At 36.8% G+C, this 21,476-nt stretch overlaps 1 protein-coding gene across 1 annotated transcript in view; it reads left to right on the top strand.

Moving 5' to 3' along the window:
* unc80 (unc80, NALCN channel complex subunit) overlaps positions 1 to 21,476 on the top strand; it is a 1,843,891-nt gene that overhangs the window by 580,316 nt on the left and 1,242,099 nt on the right. The window contains exon 22 of the mRNA XM_090378420.1: positions 19,958 to 20,090. Coding sequence (XP_090234546.1) covers positions 19,958 to 20,090 — 133 coding nt within the window. The remainder of the gene's footprint in view (positions 1 to 19,957; positions 20,091 to 21,476) is intronic.

The following is a 21,476-nucleotide window of genomic DNA, read 5'->3' as shown; positions in this document are numbered from 1 at the left end:
CTGCATATCCCCGGAGCAATATGGCCTTAGTTGCTAATGCTCCTAAAAACCAAATAACAAACAACAACAAACATGTCCATTGTAAGGACCCAGCCTTACAATAATTTAATAAAGTTTGTTAAATATTGGAAGAATTAATTGTGGCGTATATAGTTAGTTTCAGACAAGTATCATTTGTTAAGAAACACTGAAATTCGAAGGTTAGTCCAAACACACCCAGTTAGTTAAATCTCGGTTGTATGGAAAAATTCCTTAAGGGAGTCAGTAAAAGCAATCATAATGGACCGAAACAAATCCCACTTAAGACAGGAGCATATACACTATAGAAAGGGCGCTGAGTGCGGAAGTGGCCCTATTAATAAATTTCACGGTTCGACCTCTAGCAGGTGTGGGCGACGTAGTAATGGGGGTGAGGTCACAAAGAAAGCCTGAAACTCTCTTAGCTGACCGGAACTTACGTTTAATTTCGAGAAATTACCAGTATTTTCCAGATTATCGGAAGTTCGGTCACACTAGGAAAAAGAAAGCACGCCCACGGAAATGAAGGAAGACGAATAGGATCACGAAGGAAAGGATAGGGAAGTCAACGATTGGCCAGGAAGAAAGCGGTGGGAAATTTGAGAGAAAGGAGAGAAGGGAAGAAAAAATTGATACTGATTATTCGGAGAGGAGTTTTGTGGTGGAGAGAGTGAGAAGAGGAGTCGTGATCTAAGTTGGGTGGTGGAAGCAGTCCTGGGGAGATGGAAGCTGTAGTGGGAGAATTTATTATAAGAATTTATTTTGTGAAAGTCTAGAGTCGGAAGTATCGTTCCCTTGAAAAAGTTAATGCAGTCTATGGAGGAAGAATGGTGAAACGCCCTAGAGGCAAATTTCTCGGTTGAGCAGTTGAGTGACTAGTCGACCCGGAAGGTATCCCAGTCCTCGGACGCAACGCAGATGGAGGAAGAAAGGAGATAAGATCCGGTATTATCTTCAGCCGTGCAGTACCCGGTAGAGAAACCCAGGATAGATTACTATGTTCCCCGGATGAGCAACCTTTCGCTTTCCAGTCCTCACCCCGAGCAGATAGGAAGAGAGACCGAGCAGGGAGGAATACCAGACCATTGCGTAAGTGTTAGAATAAGTACTGAGAATATAATTTGTAAAAAGGGGAACTAATTTAATAATGAAAAGGACTCTAGGAGGACGCTATAAGTTTTAAGAGAGAATGTCAAAGTACTAAATATATATACATATATATTTGAACGAGTGTAATACTTAAGGAGTGATAATTCAATTTAGTATAGAGATCAGAGTAATGCAATTTAAGAGTAAGTTAATCTGTAGTAGGAAGTAAAAATTTTGTCCTTGAATTATTGTGAATGTTAAATTGCTGTGAGTATGACTTATTTGGGGTAGAAAATGATTAAACAGGTAAACAATTAAATGAGCATCTAGCCCTAATTGTGAAATAGTGGATTAATTGAACGGAAAGGTAACTAAGTAAATTGGTTGGATATTGTTGACTGTTGACATGTTTGCAAGTAAGGATTCTGGAATGAATATATATGTATTTCCTAATAAGTTGGGAAACGAGCACTTATGAAATTATATTTTGTCTGTTCATTGGCTGATGGTGGTTTATTGACTTACATGGACTGTTAAGGAGCAAAGAGACAGATTGTGCATTGTGAGGGGTAATAAATGCCCGGACCTACTGAAATCTTTGTAGAGCAACATGAAGAGACACAGTGATATATATGTAGATATATATAAGTATTAGGATTTAGTAGTTCTTTTGATAACAAGGTTGACTGTAAATTACAAGATATATACACATTTAAAAATTAGTAAAATAACAAGTGTCAAACTAAATACTGTATTCTGTTAAAGGTTATTGTAATTTTCTTATATATAATATGACAATAAAAAACAAATTTGTATATTCTACATTCTTGTGTGTGTGTCTGTCATTTCTAAACTCAGCCAGTCCAGTGGAAGAATACCTTAATATATTAGGGGTCCCCGTGAGTCTGGGAATTTTCTGAAATCAATCAAGTCAGGTGTTAAAGTGGGAGGGGTTAAAATAAGGGGATATAAAAAAAAAATATAACATAATATAATATAATTGTAGGCCTCCTTGAGGAATAGGATTTTCAGAATAAATAATGATAACTAAACCCACCCCCACAATTGGCGAGCGTAAGCCAGGATAATTCTGCACAACGGAAGGCTGAGTTCAGAACGACAGGAAAATATATATACATGTATATATATATGTAATCCAGTTGCTGAAACTGATAGAAAAAATTCAGCTGGCGAGCCAGAAAGTGAAAAGTGAAAAAGTAAGTAGTTAAAGTGGGTACTGAAATAGAATTTCCTTGTGTTTAGAATTAGGTGAATTAAGTTATAGAATAAGAAAGGTATTGACAACAAATAACGAGTTAATTAGATTAAACCCCAACCTCGAAAGATAAGTCATGGCTACAAGGAGAGCGAACAGCAGTAGGGATAGAGAAAGGGAGGAAAATATCAACGGGCAGGAGATATCAGGAGAAGCAATTGTTAGTATAGGGAATGATAATAGGGGCCCAATTAAGTTAAGCAAATTTTTAAAAGTATTTAAAGGGGAACCATCAGAAAATGTGGAACATTTTCTGAGAAAACTAAAAATGATTAAGGAAAAGGAAGAATTAACGGAACTAGAAATAGTCATGATGGCGGAATTCAAACTGGAAGGCAGGGCCCAGACTAGGTATTTAAAGGAGACCCAAGGGATGGAAATAGAAACATTAGACAAATTTGAAAAGATATTAAGGAAGTTATTTTCCCCAAAGATCACGTTCCTTGAAGGAATCGGGATATTAAATAATTGTAGTCAAAATAATCGCGAAAGCATTGAGGACTATTACAAAAGATTTTTAACAGTAAAATTAACAACAGAAGTATCGGAAAAAGAAAATAGTGCCTTTGACAAAATCCTGATGGGACAGTTTTTGATGGGGGTCAGGGATAAATATAAGCGAGAAATCCTTAGGAGAAAACCCAATTCATTAGCTGAGGCCATGAAACTAGCCACTGATGAGGAAAAGCTAGACCTCCAAGGTCGGGGGGCTATAAGGGGGGAAATAAATGTATTAGCGACAGAAGAAGAGACAAAACGGAAAGGTAATAAAGAAAGGGAAGGCGAAATTAAGTTAGAAGGGCTAGAAAAACAGATAGCGGGAATGGAAATAAAATTAAATAAATTATTAGAGCAATTAAACACAAAAAAGAATGCACTAGATGAAAATAATAGGCAGGGGGGCGAAAGACCACAAACAGGGCAGAGCACAAGAGGCAAGTACAACAACACAGAGGGGTGGAAGGGGGAAGTCAGAGAAGATAGGCGAAACGGACAGAGGAGGTGTTACATATGTGGGGGCAAGGAACATCTCGCTAGATATTGTCCACACAGGAATAGCCAAAGGGGATACCGCGGAGGTAGTAACTACAGCCAGGAGCAAAACCCTGGGAGGAGTGAACAAGCATTACACATAAACACAGCCAAAAGAAAAAACATATCTTTAGGCGCTGTAAGTGATAACGGAAGGGGGAACGACCTGTTATGTGTAAAGGGAAGCTTAGGAGGGGTACCAGGTAAATTTCTTGTAGACACAGGAGCCTCGAGGTCAATATTAATGTGGGATTACCTCATCAGATACTGCAAAGGGTCAAATAAGGGAGATGTGAGATGTTGCCGCGAATTTCTTGTGAAAGGGGTAGGTGCTGAAGAAATTCACACCAACTATATAGTCAGAGACAAGATAAGATTACAGGGATGTGAAAACATGGTGCCCCATTCATATTTAGTGGCAAATAGAGTAAACAGTCGTCGACATGACGCAATACTAGGCACGGACCTACTAAAGAAATTAAGAGCCAAGGTAGATGTGGGAAATGGCAGCATTAACTTCGGTAGTGATACCCAGGTGAGGCCTAAAGTAGACAGAAGGCAAAATGCTGGCAGCAGAGCCCAGTACGAGCCAGAGCGAGGGGAATCTTCAAAGGGAACGAGTGTGAAAGAATTAGAAGGGTATAAGGCAAACACTGTTAATAAAGTTCCGGTTGCACAAGAAGAATTAAGGGAATTGAAGAAGAACAACAAAACTAATAGGAATAATGAGAGAAAGTGTCGAGAAAGTGGAAGGATATTACACGTGGGAGTTTTGGAAATGAGAGAAAAGGTCAATAGAAAGTCTGGAAAGAAAACGTCTCGAAGGGAAGAGAAACATGAAGATAGTGAACTGTTAAATAAAGTGGAAGAAAGTGGAGGTGAAAAGAATGATAACTTGGTAAATGAATCAACAGAGCCGAAAAGAATCGAATGGCCATGGAACCACAGAACTGAAACTTCCTATGGGGAAAGGGCCCTCAAGTTGAAAGAGACAAACAGGCTACAACAAATGTATTTAGGTGCAGCATTTAATGAAAACATGGGATGGGAATAGTTTTAGTGAAAAAAAAAAAAAAAAAAAAAATTTATACATTTAATTAATGTACATGTATAGAATTGTATATAGGAATAGGAGAATTTAAGGTTGTCGATAATAAGTAGGCCCTGGAAGAAGGCACATCCGCCTGAGGACCTGTATAAAATTTATGTATATGGGATATAAATTTTAAGGGGGAGAGAGATGCAATGTAAGGACCCAGCCTTACAATAATTTAATAAAGTTTGTTAAATATTGGAAGAATTAATTGTGGCGTATATAGTTAGTTTCAGACAAGTATCATTTGTTAAGAAACACTGAAATTCGAAGGTTAGTCCAAACACACCCAGTTAGTTAAATCTCGGTTGTATGGAAAAATTCCTTAAGGGAGTCAGTAAAAGCAATCATAATGGACCGAAACAAATCCCACTTAAGACAGGAGCATATACACTATAGAAAGGGCGCTGAGTGCGGAAGTGGCCCTATTAATAAATTTCACGGTTCGACCTCTAGCAGGTGTGGGCGACGTAGTAATGGGGGTGAGGTCACAAAGAAAGCCTGAAACTCTCTTAGCTGACCGGAACTTACGTTTAATTTCGAGAAATTACCAGTATTTTCCAGATTATCGGAAGTTCGGTCACACTAGGAAAAAGAAAGCACGCCCACGGAAATGAAGGAAGACGAATAGGATCACGAAGGAAAGGATAGGGAAGTCAACGATTGGCCAGGAAGAAAGCGGTGGGAAATTTGAGAGAAAGGAGAGAAGGGAAGAAAAAATTGATACTGATTATTCGGAGAGGAGTTTTGTGGTGGAGAGAGTGAGAAGAGGAGTCGTGATCTAAGTTGGGTGGTGGAAGCAGTCCTGGGGAGATGGAAGCTGTAGTGGGAGAATTTATTATAAGAATTTATTTTGTGAAAGTCTAGAGTCGGAAGTATCGTTCCCTTGAAAAAGTTAATGCAGTCTATGGAGGAAGAATGGTGAAACGCCCTAGAGGCAAATTTCTCGGTTGAGCAGTTGAGTGACTAGTCGACCCGGAAGGTATCCCAGTCCTCGGACGCAACGCAGATGGAGGAAGAAAGGAGATAAGATCCGGTATTATCTTCAGCCGTGCAGTACCCGGTAGAGAAACCCAGGATAGATTACTATGTTCCCCGGATGAGCAACCTTTCGCTTTCCAGTCCTCACCCCGAGCAGATAGGAAGAGAGACCGAGCAGGGAGGAATACCAGACCATTGCGTAAGTGTTAGAATAAGTACTGAGAATATAATTTGTAAAAAGGGGAACTAATTTAATAATGAAAAGGACTCTAGGAGGACGCTATAAGTTTTAAGAGAGAATGTCAAAGTACTAAATATATATACATATATATTTGAACGAGTGTAATACTTAAGGAGTGATAATTCAATTTAGTATAGAGATCAGAGTAATGCAATTTAAGAGTAAGTTAATCTGTAATAGGAAGTAAAAATTTTGTCCTTGAATTATTGTGAATGTTAAATTGCTGTGAGTATGACTTATTTGGGGTAGAAAATGATTAAACAGGTAAACAATTAAATGAGCATCTAGCCCTAATTGTGAAATAGTGGATTAATTGAACGGAAAGGTAACTAAGTAAATTGGTTGGATATTGTTGACTGTTGACATGTTTGCAAGTAAGGATTCTGGAATGAATATATATGTATTTCCTAATAAGTTGGGAAACGAGCACTTATGAAATTATATTTTGTCTGTTCATTGGCTGATGGTGGTTTATTGACTTACATGGACTGTTAAGGAGCAAAGAGACAGATTGTGCATTGTGAGGGGTAATAAATGCCCGGACCTACTGAAATCTTTGTAGAGCAACATGAAGAGACACAGTGATATATATGTAGATATATATAAGTATTAGGATTTAGTAGTTCTTTTGATAACAAGGTTGACTGTAAATTACAAGATATATACACATTTAAAAATTAGTAAAATAACAAGTGTCAAACTAAATACTGTATTCTGTTAAAGGTTATTGTAATTTTCTTATATATAATATGACAATAAAAAACAAATTTGTATATTCTACATTCTTGTGTGTGTGTCTGTCATTTCTAAACTCAGCCAGTCCAGTGGAAGAATACCTTAATATATTAGGGGTCCCCGTGAGTCTGGGAATTTTCTGAAATCAATCAAGTCAGGTGTTAAAGTGGGAGGGGTTAAAATAAGGGGATATAAAAAAAAAATATAACATAATATAATATAATTGTAGGCCTCCTTGAGGAATAGGATTTTCAGAATAAATAAAATAGCTTTTTACCCACCCCCACACCATACCATGTTAAATGCTTTTCTTTGATAGTGTCAATAATATACAATCATCCAATAAATCCACAAAAGTATTGATAGTGACCAATCGACAAGTTCCAGTTTGTTCCAGTTTGTTTGTTTCATTCAGTTTATTTTATTAAAATCTTAAAATAAAAAAAATATATGTGCATAATTTATTACTTTAATTTCAATAAAGAAGCAGTATTACTTATTACAAATTTTTCTTCAAAGGTTAAATAATTATTCAAAGATTAAATTTATTTGCAGCTTTAACAGCTGCAGATCTTTCGATCATTTCAACCAGGTCTATACCATTGGCTACAGGCTGTGGTTTAGACCCCAGCCTGTAGCCAAGGATGATTTAGACCTGATTGAAATGACTTTTCAACTGATAAGGTTGCCAACCAACCCATTTGATCTTGGATCATCATAGCCCCAGGGACTCACATCTGGTGAATATGGGCTTGGCACATACAAGGGTCCTGAGCTGGATATCATCATTCTTCTTTCTTGGTGATTCCTTTCTCTCTCTCTCTCTCTCTCTCTCTCTCTCTCTTGGGTAACTCAGAAATTTTTTTTTGGCCGATGCAGCATAAGCCTCGGGCTTCCTTGCACCCTATGGCTAATAATAATAATAATAAAGAATGGATATAAATTCTGATTAACTTCATCTTTGAAAAACTCCAATTCTGTGATAGCCACTGGTAATGGCAATGTTATTAGAATCTTTAGTATCACAAAGGATTTGCTGATGATGCTATTAAATTTTTCGAGCACATGAATTGCAAGATTTTCAGTGGAGAATAACTGTGTTTAAAATGGTTTCACAGATGTATTAATTCTTTGAATAAATCAATACTAGACATGTCCTTCCTGATCAATATCTGTAAGAAGGATTTCTAATTCCATAAAATTGTTATCAGCCAGCCAATTGTCATTTCTGAGGCATAATTCAAATTATATAGAAATTTCATTAATCGTTGAACTTTACAATGAACCCAGACCTGTCTTTTTATGACTGGATTGCATTGTCTGAAAGTTGAAAAAGCAGATCCTAAAATTTCCTTCTCTACCATTTCAGCTTTGCTTCATGTTCATTAGCAAACACTCCCCTTTTGGGGGAGTAATTCATGTTCAAATTCAGGTTCAGTTTAATTGCTAACTTTTGGCTATACAGCTTGCATCATCTGAAAGGCACTTAAATTTATGATCTCTTCTGCAGTTAGCATTAGTAGAGGCACAGATTGCAAGAAAGCAAGCTTATGCAGCATCAGCCAAAAAAAAAAAACTGCTCCCATTTCACCCCCTCCATTCATTCCAAATACCTGTCCAGCTCAGCCTTAAATTTATTTAGGCTATCAACTTCCACAACTTCTATCCTACAACTGTCTTTCCTCAATTTGAATTTATGCCCTCTCAGGTGATTATTCTGAGCAAGAGGAAGAATCCCATCAGCATTGAGAATGCTCAAACCATTCAAGGCTTTATACATCTCAATCAGATCACCTCGCAGGTGCGTAGTCTCCAGACACTGTAATCTGCAAAACTTAAGTCTTTCTTCGTAAGAGCAACTCTTTGTTCCATTCACTAATCATGTTGCCCTTCTCTGTACTCTTTCCAACAGCTCTACATCCTTCTTAAAATAAGGACTCCAGACCTGTATACAGTACTCAAGGTGTGGCCTGACCATTGCCTTATACAAGTGGATAATCACCTCCTTGGCACCTCCATAGCCAGGTGGGTAGGAGCAGCAGTGCATTGCACATGCTTCTTGATTAGGCCAGGGTTCGAGCACGTGACCACCAAATACGGAGGATGCGGAAAGGTCAGGTAATGACTACCCATAACCCCGGAGCAATAACCAAATAACAAACAAACAATCACCTTCTTATCCCTGTTAGAAAAATTTCTGTATATCATTGACAAGACACCATGAGCTACACTTGCAGACCATCTGCACTGCTCAGTAAACTTCATATCTGCTTACATAATTACCCCCAGGTCCTTTTCATTTTCTACCACTGTCAGTGTAGAACCACAGAGTTGATACATTACTCTGGGGTTTCTGCTTCCCATATGTAGTACTTTGCATTTGTGAATGTTAAACTTCAGTTGTCACTTCTCAGCCCATCTGCTCAACTTTTCCAAATACCTGTCCAGCTCAGCCTTAAATTTATTTAGGCTATCAACTTCCACAACTTCTATCCTACAACTGTCTTTCCTCAATTTGAATTTATGCCCTCTCAGGTGATTATTCTGAGCAAGAGGAAGAATCCCATCAGCATTGAGAATGCTCAAACCATTCAAGGCTTTATACATCTCAATCAGATCACCTCGCAGGTGCGTAGTCTCCAGACACTGTAATCTGCAAAACTTAAGTCTTTCTTCGTAAGAAAGACTTAAGTTTTAAGTATGCAGCAGCATACTGTCATTACTGTCCTTAACAACCCTGCCAACCTTCATATCATCTGCAAACTTGGACATTAAGCTTTATATCATCAATATCATTTATAAATACAGAAAACAACAATGGATCCAGCACTGAACCCTCAGGGACTCCACTAATAACATTAGTCCACGATGAGCAGTGTCTGTTGATTGCCACTCTCTGTCTTTTCCCACTCAACCATCCCTTTATCCCTAGCAGCAATTTTCTTCCAGTGCCACACTGCTCCAATCTGTGTAGCAGTCTTCCATGTGCAACAGTATCAAAAGCCTTTCTAAGATCCAAATATATGATATCAGTGTTATTCCCTGCATCCGGTTCCTTTGTGACCATATCATAGTATCCAATCAAATTGGTCATGCAAGACTTTCCCTTAACAAAACCATGCTGTGTCCACGCTATAACTGAAGTCTTGTCTAGATGATCTTGCAGTGCTTCTTTAACCAGTACCTCCATTAATTTTCCTCGAAGAGAAGGTAAATTAACAGGTCTATAATTACTTGTGTCGCCCTTTGATCTTTTGTGAATTGGGGTCACATTTGCACATCTCTAGTCCATGGGTACCTCCCCTGAGTCCAAGAAAGCTTTCATAATTATGGCTAAGGGTTTGCTTACTTCCTTTGCTGCCTCTTTTAGTATAACTGGATAGATCCCATCCACCCCGGGTGCCTTTTTTATGTTTATCTTCAACAATTTCTCCTCCTATACTTCAGCTATTAGAAAATCATCTAGCTCACTGCCAGAGTTTAATTCTCCTCTGGCATTCCACTCCCTGAATAACTCCTCGTGTGTGTGAATGTAGATGCAAAATACTCATTTAGTTTGTTAGCCACCTGCGGAGGATCATCAATAGTTGAACCATCAATATCCAGTGGACCAATCTGATTCATTCCTTTCTTTCTAGAGTTTACCTATGTAAAGAACTCTTTGCTGTTTGTCTTTGCATTCTTTGCCAAAGATTTCTCATAATCTGCCTTTGCCTACCTAATCTCCTTTGTGACTTGGTTACAGACCAACTTATATCTATTATAGGCTTCCTTGTCACCCATCAATTTATATGTATTCCATGCATTTTTCTTCTCTTCGATATGTCTCATTAGTTCATCTGACATCCATTTAGGCCTAAACCTCGAACAATATTTCTTATTTGGTATGAAAAGCCTAGTAGCTTCCAAGATAAATTCTTTGAATACCTCCCATTTAGAATTTGCTATTGGTCACATCATCAAATTCTAAATGGGAGGAGTTTTTAAAGTATTGAATTGATTTTGAAAGCAGGGGGACAGTTTATACTATATGCAAATTGACTCTTAGAGGGCATTTATTGTACTGTTTGTTTGACTCAAAATCTCATATCAAATGGTTAAACTTTGTGCTCTAAGTGATATTGATTTTTTTTTTTTTTCCCTCTAGCTCTTTCGATTTTTTCATCCCTATAAACTTTGCTGCACTGAGCCAATGCAATGTTAGCTCATCGCTTAAGCTGGCACAGTTTTTTGATCTGCAGACATTTTTAAACTTAGATATATATCCACAATACAAAAGTAGCAGTTGTTGTGATGGTTTCTATGGTCTTGTGTGTATTCACTGTATAGCAAAAGCATAGTCTCATGACAACCAGAAAAACATCCGTATAATATTTGCCTGCAGCTACTACAGCAGAAACAAGATGCCCACATCTTGATCATCCATAGGCATTCCAAAATAGGCTTTATATGAACTGAAAAACTCTGAAGCATAACATCAATGATGTTATGCTTCAGACCCGTGTAATGTACACAGATATATAGCAGAATGCATCAGGAAATAACTTGAATCTTCACTTGGTAGCGATAACAAATGAAAAAAAAAAAAAAAAACCAACCACCTTATTATATGAATACTTCAGACTCATATACAGTCATATACTCATATACAATCAATCGTTCCCTTGAAAAAATTTGTTATACAGAAATTTTGTTATAAAGAAATATGGCCTTTTCAACAATGGAAAATATTGTAAATTCAGAAATATAGTAAAAGATGGGAAATAAATCAGCAATAAGTGGGAATGGTTACATTTTCTAACATTTTAAAACAATTTATTAATACATACATATTAAGAAATGACTACGTATATGATGCACAAAATATATTAATATGCTTTTAAGAATTATGTCGTAAAATATTTTGTTATTTTTTGTTGTTCACTGGATTCTACTGTACACCATTCATAAAAAGGTTTGAATTTGTTTAAACTTTAACTATTGAGATATATTTTCTGTTACATTTTCTTCCCACTGAAGGCCTCAATGCAAAGTTTCAAATGCTTCCCAGGCGCCTCCGTAGCCAGGTGGGAAGGAGCAGCAGTGCGTAGCACACGCTTCTTGATTAGACCGGGGTTCGAGCCCGTCACCACCAAATACGGAGGATGCGGAAAGGTCACGAAATGACCACCGCATATCCCGGAGCAATATGGCCTTAGTTGCTAATGCTCCTAAAAACCAAATAACAAACAAATAACATCAAATGCTTCCAACGTTTTTTTGTGTGGAATGTTTAATATTGCCCTCATTTTCATCCAACTTATCGTCGATATTGTCACTAGTTCTTTGAATACACTCTAAAACATTGGAGTCACTCAGATATTCAGCTACTATGACATTATCAACTCCTAAAAATTCATTGGCGCCTCCGTAGCCACGTGGGCAGGAGCAGCAGTGCGTAGCACACACTTCTTGATTAGACTGGAGTTCGAGCCCGTGACCACCAAATATGGAGGATGCGGAAAGGTCAGGGAATGACCACCTCATATTCCCGGAGCAATATGGCCATAGTTGCTAATGCTCCTAAAAACCAAATAACAACAACAATAAAAATTCATCAAGAACATTTCTCCACTGATCAAACCTCTCTTGGAACTCTTCCCAAGATTGCTCAATGTCTTGTAGTAGTACATCTCTTTCATCTTTGTTAATTAGCATTTTAGCAAAACCTGCTTTTGCCAACAATTTTTAATTGTTGTTTCTGTCACATCTTAACTCCACACTTTTGCCAACTTTTATATGCACATCCACAAATCCATAACAGAATCTATAGGTTGGTTGGTTCTCAGTATAAGTTTTTTTTCAGTATGAGCCTTCAGTAGTGCATTTTCAAACTCTTGATAATGCCGTGGTCCATTGACTGCAGTCATGGCCGGATTTAAACTTGTTGTGGCCCTAAGCTATAACATGCATGAGGCCCTTCTACCTTACTGTTCACTTGTGACAATATTAAAGCAGGATTTTTTAAGATGGAGTGAGGTCTCTTGGAACATGAGGCCCTAAGCTGTAGCTTGTTTAGCTTATATGTAAATCTAGCACTGGCTGCAGTTAAGACGAATTATTCAGAAAGAAGAAAACAAGCTTCACACTTGTAAGCTTCAAAATTACCGAGTGAAGATGGGCAGGGCAGTTGTCGACAATCAACACGATTTTTCTGGGTTTTTTTGCCATCTTTCTATCAAAATTTAAAATCCACTGCTCAAAAATTTTGCATGTCATTCAAGGTTTTTTGTTGTAGTTGTAGTCCAACTCTAACGACTTTACTCCTTTGAAACATAGGGGTTGTTTACTTTTGTCTATTACCAAAAGCTTCAGTTTTTCGTTACCAGTCATATTTGCAACCAAGAGTAATCCTCTCCTTACTATTTTTACCACCTACACATTTATCACCTTTAAAAGTCAGTGTCTTGTTCGGCAAACATTTAAAAAATATACCTCTTTCATCAATGTTGAATATGTCTTTGGACTTGTAATCCTCAATATTTTTCAAAACTGTTTCTTTCCAAAGGGTATAGTCTTCTTTGATTGCAACTCTACTTTCATCAGAAATAACTTTTTCGAGTAAGCCACGGTGCTCTTTAAATTTGTCCAGCCAACCAGAACTGGTTTGAAATGTTTCGTGCCCCAGAAAAGATGCAGACTCTATAGCCTTTTCTTTTATTAATAGTCCTGATATCAGCATGTTTTGGTCTTGAATAAACTTCATTTACTTAAAAACTGCTTCATCTACATCATCTTCCCAAAGGCATAATTTTGCATGTTCCGCCTAGGTTCCATTTCTTCAAACAGTTCGAAAATCGAAACACGGTTTTTCAGAATGGTTGACACAATACTGGCAGGGATACTGAATTTTAAAGTGATTTTTTTTCTTTTTTTAATGCTCAAATCTACACTATTAAGCACTTCCACTTTTTCACACTACACTCAAGGATTTCCTCTTATACACTGTAAGGTTACTTGCACAGCAGTTAAAACAAAGCTGAAATTAGGGACCACTTATAGTTACCAAGTAAACAGAGACAGGTGAAATTTAGTGAAAGTGTGGATGACTCATTTCTTTGAAACAACAGATGAATTTCCAAGATAGAGGAAGATCACTCTCTCCTAATTCTATAATAGGATGCTTATAGTAGAAAATAGGTTGATGAGAGCCAATGCCTGCGTTGGGAATATGCCTTAATCTTTGCCAATTGCTGTGGACAGGTGACCAGCAGGACCTCTTTCTCGGCATAATAGTGTATAAGTTGTATAGGTTTTATTTTTTTAGCTATTGTTCACCCTCTGCTGGGCAAAGGCCTCTCCCAGAACCTTTCATCTTTTTCTATCCCGCGCTGTGGGTGGCCAGTTTACTCCTGCAGGTATAGTCTTGCTTGGTATAGTAGTGTATAAGTTGTATAGGTTTTATTTTTTTTTAGCCATTGCTGACCCTCTGCTGGGCAAAGGCCTCTCCCAGAACCTTGCATCTTTTTCTATCCTGCACTGTGGGTGGCCAGTTTCCTCCTGCAGGATTTTACAGGCACCATTAAATTGTAAAATGTTTAACTCTTAATTCATGGAATTAACGCCTTTAGCTATCGAAAGCTAAAGGGATTAATCAGGTCTCTCGAAATCATTTCGTTATATGGAGACTATTTTCAATGTAATGACCAAGGGGAAATCAAAAAAGTTTGTTACATAGAAAATTGCACTATGTGGAAGTTTGTTAAAGAGAGGTCCCACTGTATATATATATATATATATATATATATATATATATATATATATATATCACAATATTGGTGCATCCCATCTAATAATCTACTTCTTTCCTAAATTTATTTAAACTATCTGCATATCTACCCTGCAACTAATCTTCCTCAATTTAAATTTGTGTCCTCTTATGTGTGTTATGTGAGCTAGGGTAAGGTTGCCATCAGTATATAACTTACTCACTCTACTCAGAGCCTTATGAATCTCAATCAGATCTTCTTGTGTACCTAGTTTCCAGATGTTGAAATTTGTAGAAATAAAGTCTTCATTGCAAGAGTACTCTTTTGTTTACAAAAGGCAAGAGTACCCTTGTTGTTGTTCTCTACACCCATTCCAACAGATCCACATCCTTCCCAAAATGAGACTTTCGGACCTGTATGCAATATTCAAGATGTGGTCATACTATTGCCTTATATAAAGGAATAATAATTACTTCCTTATTCCTTCTGGGAAAATTCCTGATGTGAAAATCCCATGAGCTTCCCAAGCAGCACATCTGCATTGCCCAGAGAACTTCATATCTGACTGCACAATCCTAGGTCATTTTTGTTCCCTTCTGCCTTCAGTGTGGTACCACATAGTTTGTTAATCTGGGATTACTGCTCTCCATAAGCATTACCTTTCATTTGTTAATATTAAATTCAATTGTCACTTCACAGACTTAATTTTTCCAGATTTTGTTGCTGTAGCATACTTTGATTTCTGTCATTAAGCACTGCATTCCAACCATTGTATCTGTAAACTTAGATGTTAAGACTGATATGCAGAGAGTTCCTAGGGAATATGGTACCCGGGTACCAATGCAATTTGGTGACCCCCTTGAAAATTTTCTTCACATGTGTATGTAAGTTTCAGGTTTTCAGGTGCCCCTTAAACGTTGGCACTCGGGTGCAGTGCAGGTCGGTCCGCCCCTGCTGGTATGTCTTCATCATCTCATTAATAAATATTGAAAACAACAGTGTGCCAGCACTGAACTGTGGGGCACTCCACTAATAACATTATTCCAAGAAGAGCAATTTCCATGATAACTACTCTGTCTTCTCCTACTCAACCATCCCTTTCCAGCCAGTGTGTCTAACTTACACAGATCTTGTTGATGCTGGAAACTGTGGTTACTGTATTAACCACCCTGCCCACCTTTCTTTTATTGGAAAACTTATACAATAAACTTAATATGCCCTCATCAATTTTGTTAATAAATATTGAAAACAATAGGAAACCCAGTGCCAAACATTTGAGGAACTCCACTAATAACACAGTTAATGAAGAGCAGGCCATTAATAACCCTCTCTGGATATCATCCTTTTATCCATAATAGTAATCAGCCCCTAAAACCATACTGTACCAATTTGAACAGCACTCACATATGCATTGCATAATAGAATGTTTTTGAAACTTTACAGTGTGATGTCAAAAGTTATTTTTTTCATTCATTTCCTTTGCTCCTGCCTCATAATTGATCAGATTGCCAGACAAGATCTTGGTTTAACAAATCTATGCCGTGATTACCATATATCTCTTTTCTTATAAAGCAGATCCTGCATTACTTCTTTAATCATTGAATCCATTAATTTTCCTGTAACAAAAGTCAATCAGTCTGAATTTCTCCCCTTGCCTTTTGATTCCCTCAGTGCCTCATTTCCTTTTTACTTCAGTTAGTTTCTCTTTCACATTCCTCTCAGCAGTCATATTATCATTTAACATCCAATCAGAATTAGGTATACTTCTGGTATCCCAATGCCTAAAAATTTCATGTGTGAAGGAAGATGCAAAATTCAGGCCTGATGAGTATAATGAGCAGCTGCACAGACCTATAGTAGTATCCACTAAATCTGAATGTCTTATAATGGGGGATTTTAACTTTCCAGATATTGACTGGAACTTGTGTTCTTCACTCACACGGTAGCAAGATGTTTTTCGATTTATTGGATGACTGTTTATTATTCGAGCATGTTAGAGAGGAAACAAGAGAAAGCAATATTCTTGATCTGGTTATCAGCAGCAACCCTTCCTGCATTAAGAATGTACAGATAAAAGTCCTACTAGGTCTTTTATCTGTGTATTCTTAATGCATGATCATAGTGTTATTGATGGGGATTTACTTAAAGATGTAACTGCTGTCAAGGACAAAGGGCATTTGCTTTCATGAAGGTGAATACATGGGTTTCAGGGTTTCAGACAGTTTTGAAATTCTATGCAGTGGGACCAACTGATAAAGCTATCAACAGCAAATTCTCAATGGGAAGCTTAAGGGAATGTAATTGTAGAAACTTCTAAGATTTTTTATATAACTAAAAGATACTGTTTAAGGTTTAGAAATAAATGGATATCAGATGTATTGATAAGACTGATGGCACAGAAGAAGAATGCATGGGTCCTATATAAATTATCAAGTGATACACAAGCCTACAGTAAATATAAACTAGTCTGCAATCAAGTTACAAAGGAGGTTATGCAAGCTAAGGTAGATTATGAAAAATGTCTTTGGTAAAGAATGATGTGAAGATAAGCAACAAAGACTTCTTTACTAATGGAAATACTATGATGGAAGGGGATGAATCACATTGATCTGCTAGATATGAACTGCTGATGATGAACCTGAGGTTACTTACAAACTGAATAGGTATTTTGAATCTGTATTCACACACACATGAGGAATTTTTTAGGGACAGGAATGACAGAAGCATATCAAATTCAAACAGGGAATTGAATCATTTTGTGGTAACTGAGAGGAAAGTGAAAGAATAAATTGTTGAAGCTTAACCTGGGTTTGAGAGGCAGCAAAGGAGGTAAACAAACCCTTAGCCATAATTATGAGAGTATTGTTTGATTTGGGGGATGGCCTGTCGACTGGCGATGTGCACTTATATTCCCAATTCACAAAGGGGAATCAAAGGGTAATATGAGTAGTAGTAGTAGTAGTAGAGGCATGTGATGCAAGAAAGCAAGTCTATGAGCTTATGCAGCATCAGCCAAAAAAATAAATCACACCATTCCCTCCAAATGCCTGTCCAGTTCCTCCTTAAATTTATTCAACCTATCAACTTCCACAACGACAGATGGAAGTTTGTTCCAGCTGTTAACTGCACGCTGGCTAAAGGCAAATTTCTGCACATCTGTTCTACATCTGTCCTTTCTTAATTTGAATTTATGCCCCTTAGGTTCGTAATCTAAACAAGTGGAAGGATCCCATCAGAATTCAGCGTGCTCAACCCATTCAAAGCCTTATACACCTCAATCAGATCACCGCGCAGGTGCCTAGTCACTGCAATTTGCAGAACTTAAGCCTCTCTTGGTAAGAGGATCCCTTCATTCCCCTCACCAATCTTGTTGACCTTCTCTGTACACTCTCAAGTAAATCTACATCCTTCCTAAAATGAGGCCTCCAGACCTGTACGCAGTACTCAAGGCGTGACCTGACCATTGCCTTATACAGAGGGACAATCACCTCCTTTTCCCTGCTAGCAAAATTCCTATATATCATTGACAAAACCCCATGACCTGCCCTGGCAGCCTGTCTGCATTGCTCAGAAAACTTCATATCTGACTGCACAATTACTCCCAGGTCTTTTTCATTTTCTACCACCTTAAGTGTAGTACCAGACAGTTAGTACGTTTCTCTGGGGTTACTTCTACCCATATGCAGTACTTTGCATTTGTCAAGGTTAAACTTCAGTTGCCACTTCTTAGCCCATCTGCCCAAATTATCTAGATCCTGTTGCAGTAGCACACTGCCATTACTGTCATTAACAACCCTGCCAACCTTTGTATCATCTGCAAACTTCGACATTAAGCCTGATATACCTTCATCAATATCATTGATAAATATACAAAACAACAGTGGACCTAACACCGAACCCTGTGGGACTCCACTAATAACATTAGTCCATGAAGAGCAGCACCCATTGATTGCCACCCTCTCTGTTCTCCTACTTAACCATCCTTTTATCCATTGTAGCAACTTACCCTTAATACCATTCTTCTCCAATTTGTGCAATAGTCTTCCCTGCACAACGGTGTCAAAAGCTTTCCTGAAATCCAAATATATGATTAGACCCATTAGCTTTACTTCTCTTTCAGCAAAAATAATGAAGTCACTGGTCAAAGAAGTGATGCAGTAGCATCTAGTCATTGCAGTTATAGTACAGTCACAGTATGGGTGTGTGAAGGGGCTATCTTGTCTGACCAATCTGATTGGATATACTGTGATGCAGTGATAAAAGAACTGGATGCAAAAAATAATTTTGATATCATATACTTGGATTTCACAAAAGCTTTTGATACTGTTGCACATAAAAGGCTGCTGTGCAAACTGGAACTGTATGGCATTAAGAGAAAGTTACTGCTGTGGATAAAGGAATGGTCGAATGAGAGAAGACAGAGTGTTGTTATCAGTGGACACTGCTCTTTGGGGATTAATGTTATTAGTGGAGTTCCACTGGGTGCAGTGCTGGGCCTGTTATTGTTTTCAGTATTTATTAATGATATTGATGAACCTAATGTCTAAGTTTACAGATGCTACAAAGGTTGGCAGTGGCTAATGATAGTAATCATGGTATTTTACTGCAAAGATCTAGAAAAATTAGACAGATAGGCTTAAAAGAGGCAAGGCAATTAAATGAATATTGACAAATGTAAGGTACTTTTTATGAGTAGTTTTTATCTAGTTCTTCTTTGAATAAATTCAAAGAAGAACTAGATAAACTTTTAGAGGGGGATGGGCAGTGATATGTGATGTGTTGGTTGTTTTTTATTATTATTATTTTTGGCTGACTGTATAAGCTTTCTTGTTTCATTTGCCACTACTAATTCTAATACTAATTGTATAGCAAACAGAACTAGCTGAAATAGAAGCAGTTTTTCCAGTGAAAGAACTGAATAGAACCTATGAAATAGTACTTATCAATGTCTTTAAATGTAATTTACAATAGCTCATGATTTATTCCTTCTTCACATGTTTGCAACTTTAGTTCACTTGCATGCTTTTATGAATTCCTGAAATAATTTAACCGATCATTCATATTTGTAATATGAGAACTGCAAAACAGTTCTGATGTCACAAATGTCATAAGCCAATATGATTATTGCCTTGCTGGTGACTTACTGAACACTCTATCACTAGCACCCAAATGGAGCCGACCAGGCTAGCCGGGTGGGTAAAGTGCCTGCCTGGCAACCCAAAGGTCGCGGGTTCGAATCCCGCCTCGGGCTTGGATCAAAGTATTGCAAAAAAAAAAAAAAACCTTGGGAGGTGCATTATGACCATAGAAGCCAATGCGCCAACAACTACCAAAGGGAAAAAAAAAACCTCAAATGGTAACCAGAAGCAATGCTCTCCATACTTATTTGAATGAGTTATGTAAATCAAGGTTAAACTATAAAATTTTCTAAATTAAATTAAATGCTTTGCTTTATGTAAGTTAAAGAATAGTTGAAAGAATAAATGTTAAAGAATAAATGTTGGAATAGGTAAGTAGATTTAATTCATTATTTTATTAGTGAGAGTATATGCTTTTTTAAAACAGCCTTCAAAAGTTAACCCTTGTACTTTAATGACATGAAATTATTTCCAACAAAATTCACTAATGCTGAATTTAGTAAATTACTTCATAGGCAATATTATCACCTTTTCTGTATTAATATAATTGAAATGTACATTATGAAATGCACATGTGAGTCTGACTATTTTTATAAATTTTTTCAGGCTATTGGTTCTCGTCTTGAGGAATTAATTCAGTTAGAACAGCACAATTCACCCAATACCGTACAAATGGCTGATGAGAGTAAACGGCGACATTTACGCCTAGAAGATGAAGAAGAGGACTTCTTAGATGAAGGTTATTAAAAACATATTTTATATAGTTTATAATAAGGTAACATTTTCCAACAGACTACCCAAGAATCATTGTATTCATTGAGTGTAATATGATCTGATATGTTCACTGAAAGGCATGGCTTTCAACACACAGGATAAAGATCCTTGTAGCTTGAAAATGGAAACACCTCACTGTTTTAGTTTTTTTTTTTTTTTTAAAAGGTAGTTTATTATACTATTATAATAATTAATTTTTGAGTTTTATCTTAAAATTTAAGTTTAATTTAGAGGTACCACATGTTTCAGCCTCTCTTTTTAGGTCCTCTGCTTTAATTTTTACAATTAAAATTAAGAAATTTTACTTCCATTCAAAAAATCATTAATTTTAACATTTCATTATAATTATTGTATGAAGAAAGAATGAAGGATCACTACTTTCATTCCTGGACCATGTTACATCACAAAGAAGTTAATTGTTATCCCAATTGTAATAAACCTTTTCTTTTTTTTTAAGAAAAAAAAATGAACAAACAGTGAAGTGTTTTCAATTGCCATCCATTTGCAATATGATATGGATCTTTCCAAGTGGAGAGAAGTGTCATCCACTCCAGACCAAGTTTTTATCTATTCTGTTATGCTTTTATGTCTTCTCTCTCTGACATTTGAAATATCACAATTTTTTTCATTTATCTGAGTTCACTTGTGCCAGATTTAAGTAGTTTGTCCAGGTCCCAAACTTCTTAAGTATTATTGTTCTAAAACAATGTTACCCACTTTGTGTTTTGACTCCAACTTGGGCCACCGACACATTCATAAATGAGAAATCTGTGTGAAGTTAAAAAAATAAAGCTAATAAGTAATAATAGTTATGAAAACTTGAAAAATATTATATGATAAATTAAACTGTAAGGTGTGAGTCACAAAAGCATAAAAATAGCTTTTTTTTTTTTTTTTTTTTTTGTGGTAAATTAGGATGTCAGTATTTCTCTAATGCTTTGGGACATCATTTTGGGTCACAAATATTGGTGAAATATGAATTATATATGCATCCTAGAAAGTTTGGGAATCACTGTTCCAAAACTGAAGTGGTGTAATGAAAATGGTATAATGTTAGTGGTAAAATAGTTAATTAATGTGGCACAATGTATTGCTGTGATATATTTATGAATAGATTTAGATACAGTTAATGAAAAGAACAATAAGTACAGTATATCAAATGCACTCTAAAGCTAATAAGCTTTATTTCCTAAAAAACTTTATTTAAAGAATATAGTTTTGTTTTAGGTATTTTAGCACTTGAATTGTCTGAATGTCCTGTTGCAACTGTATCCTTCTGTTCCAGTAAATCCATTGTAGGATCCATTGCAGAATTTCTGATATTTGTGAGCTAAGTTGCTTCTTCCATTAT

This window comes from Mastigoproctus giganteus, chromosome 7 (genome assembly GCF_048544385.1).
Source record: "Mastigoproctus giganteus isolate SK-2022 chromosome 7, ASM4854438v1, whole genome shotgun sequence".
In the NCBI taxonomy this organism is placed as follows: Eukaryota; Metazoa; Arthropoda; class Arachnida; order Uropygi; family Thelyphonidae; genus Mastigoproctus; species Mastigoproctus giganteus.
This window is presented reverse-complemented; position numbering and strand designations above follow the sequence as displayed.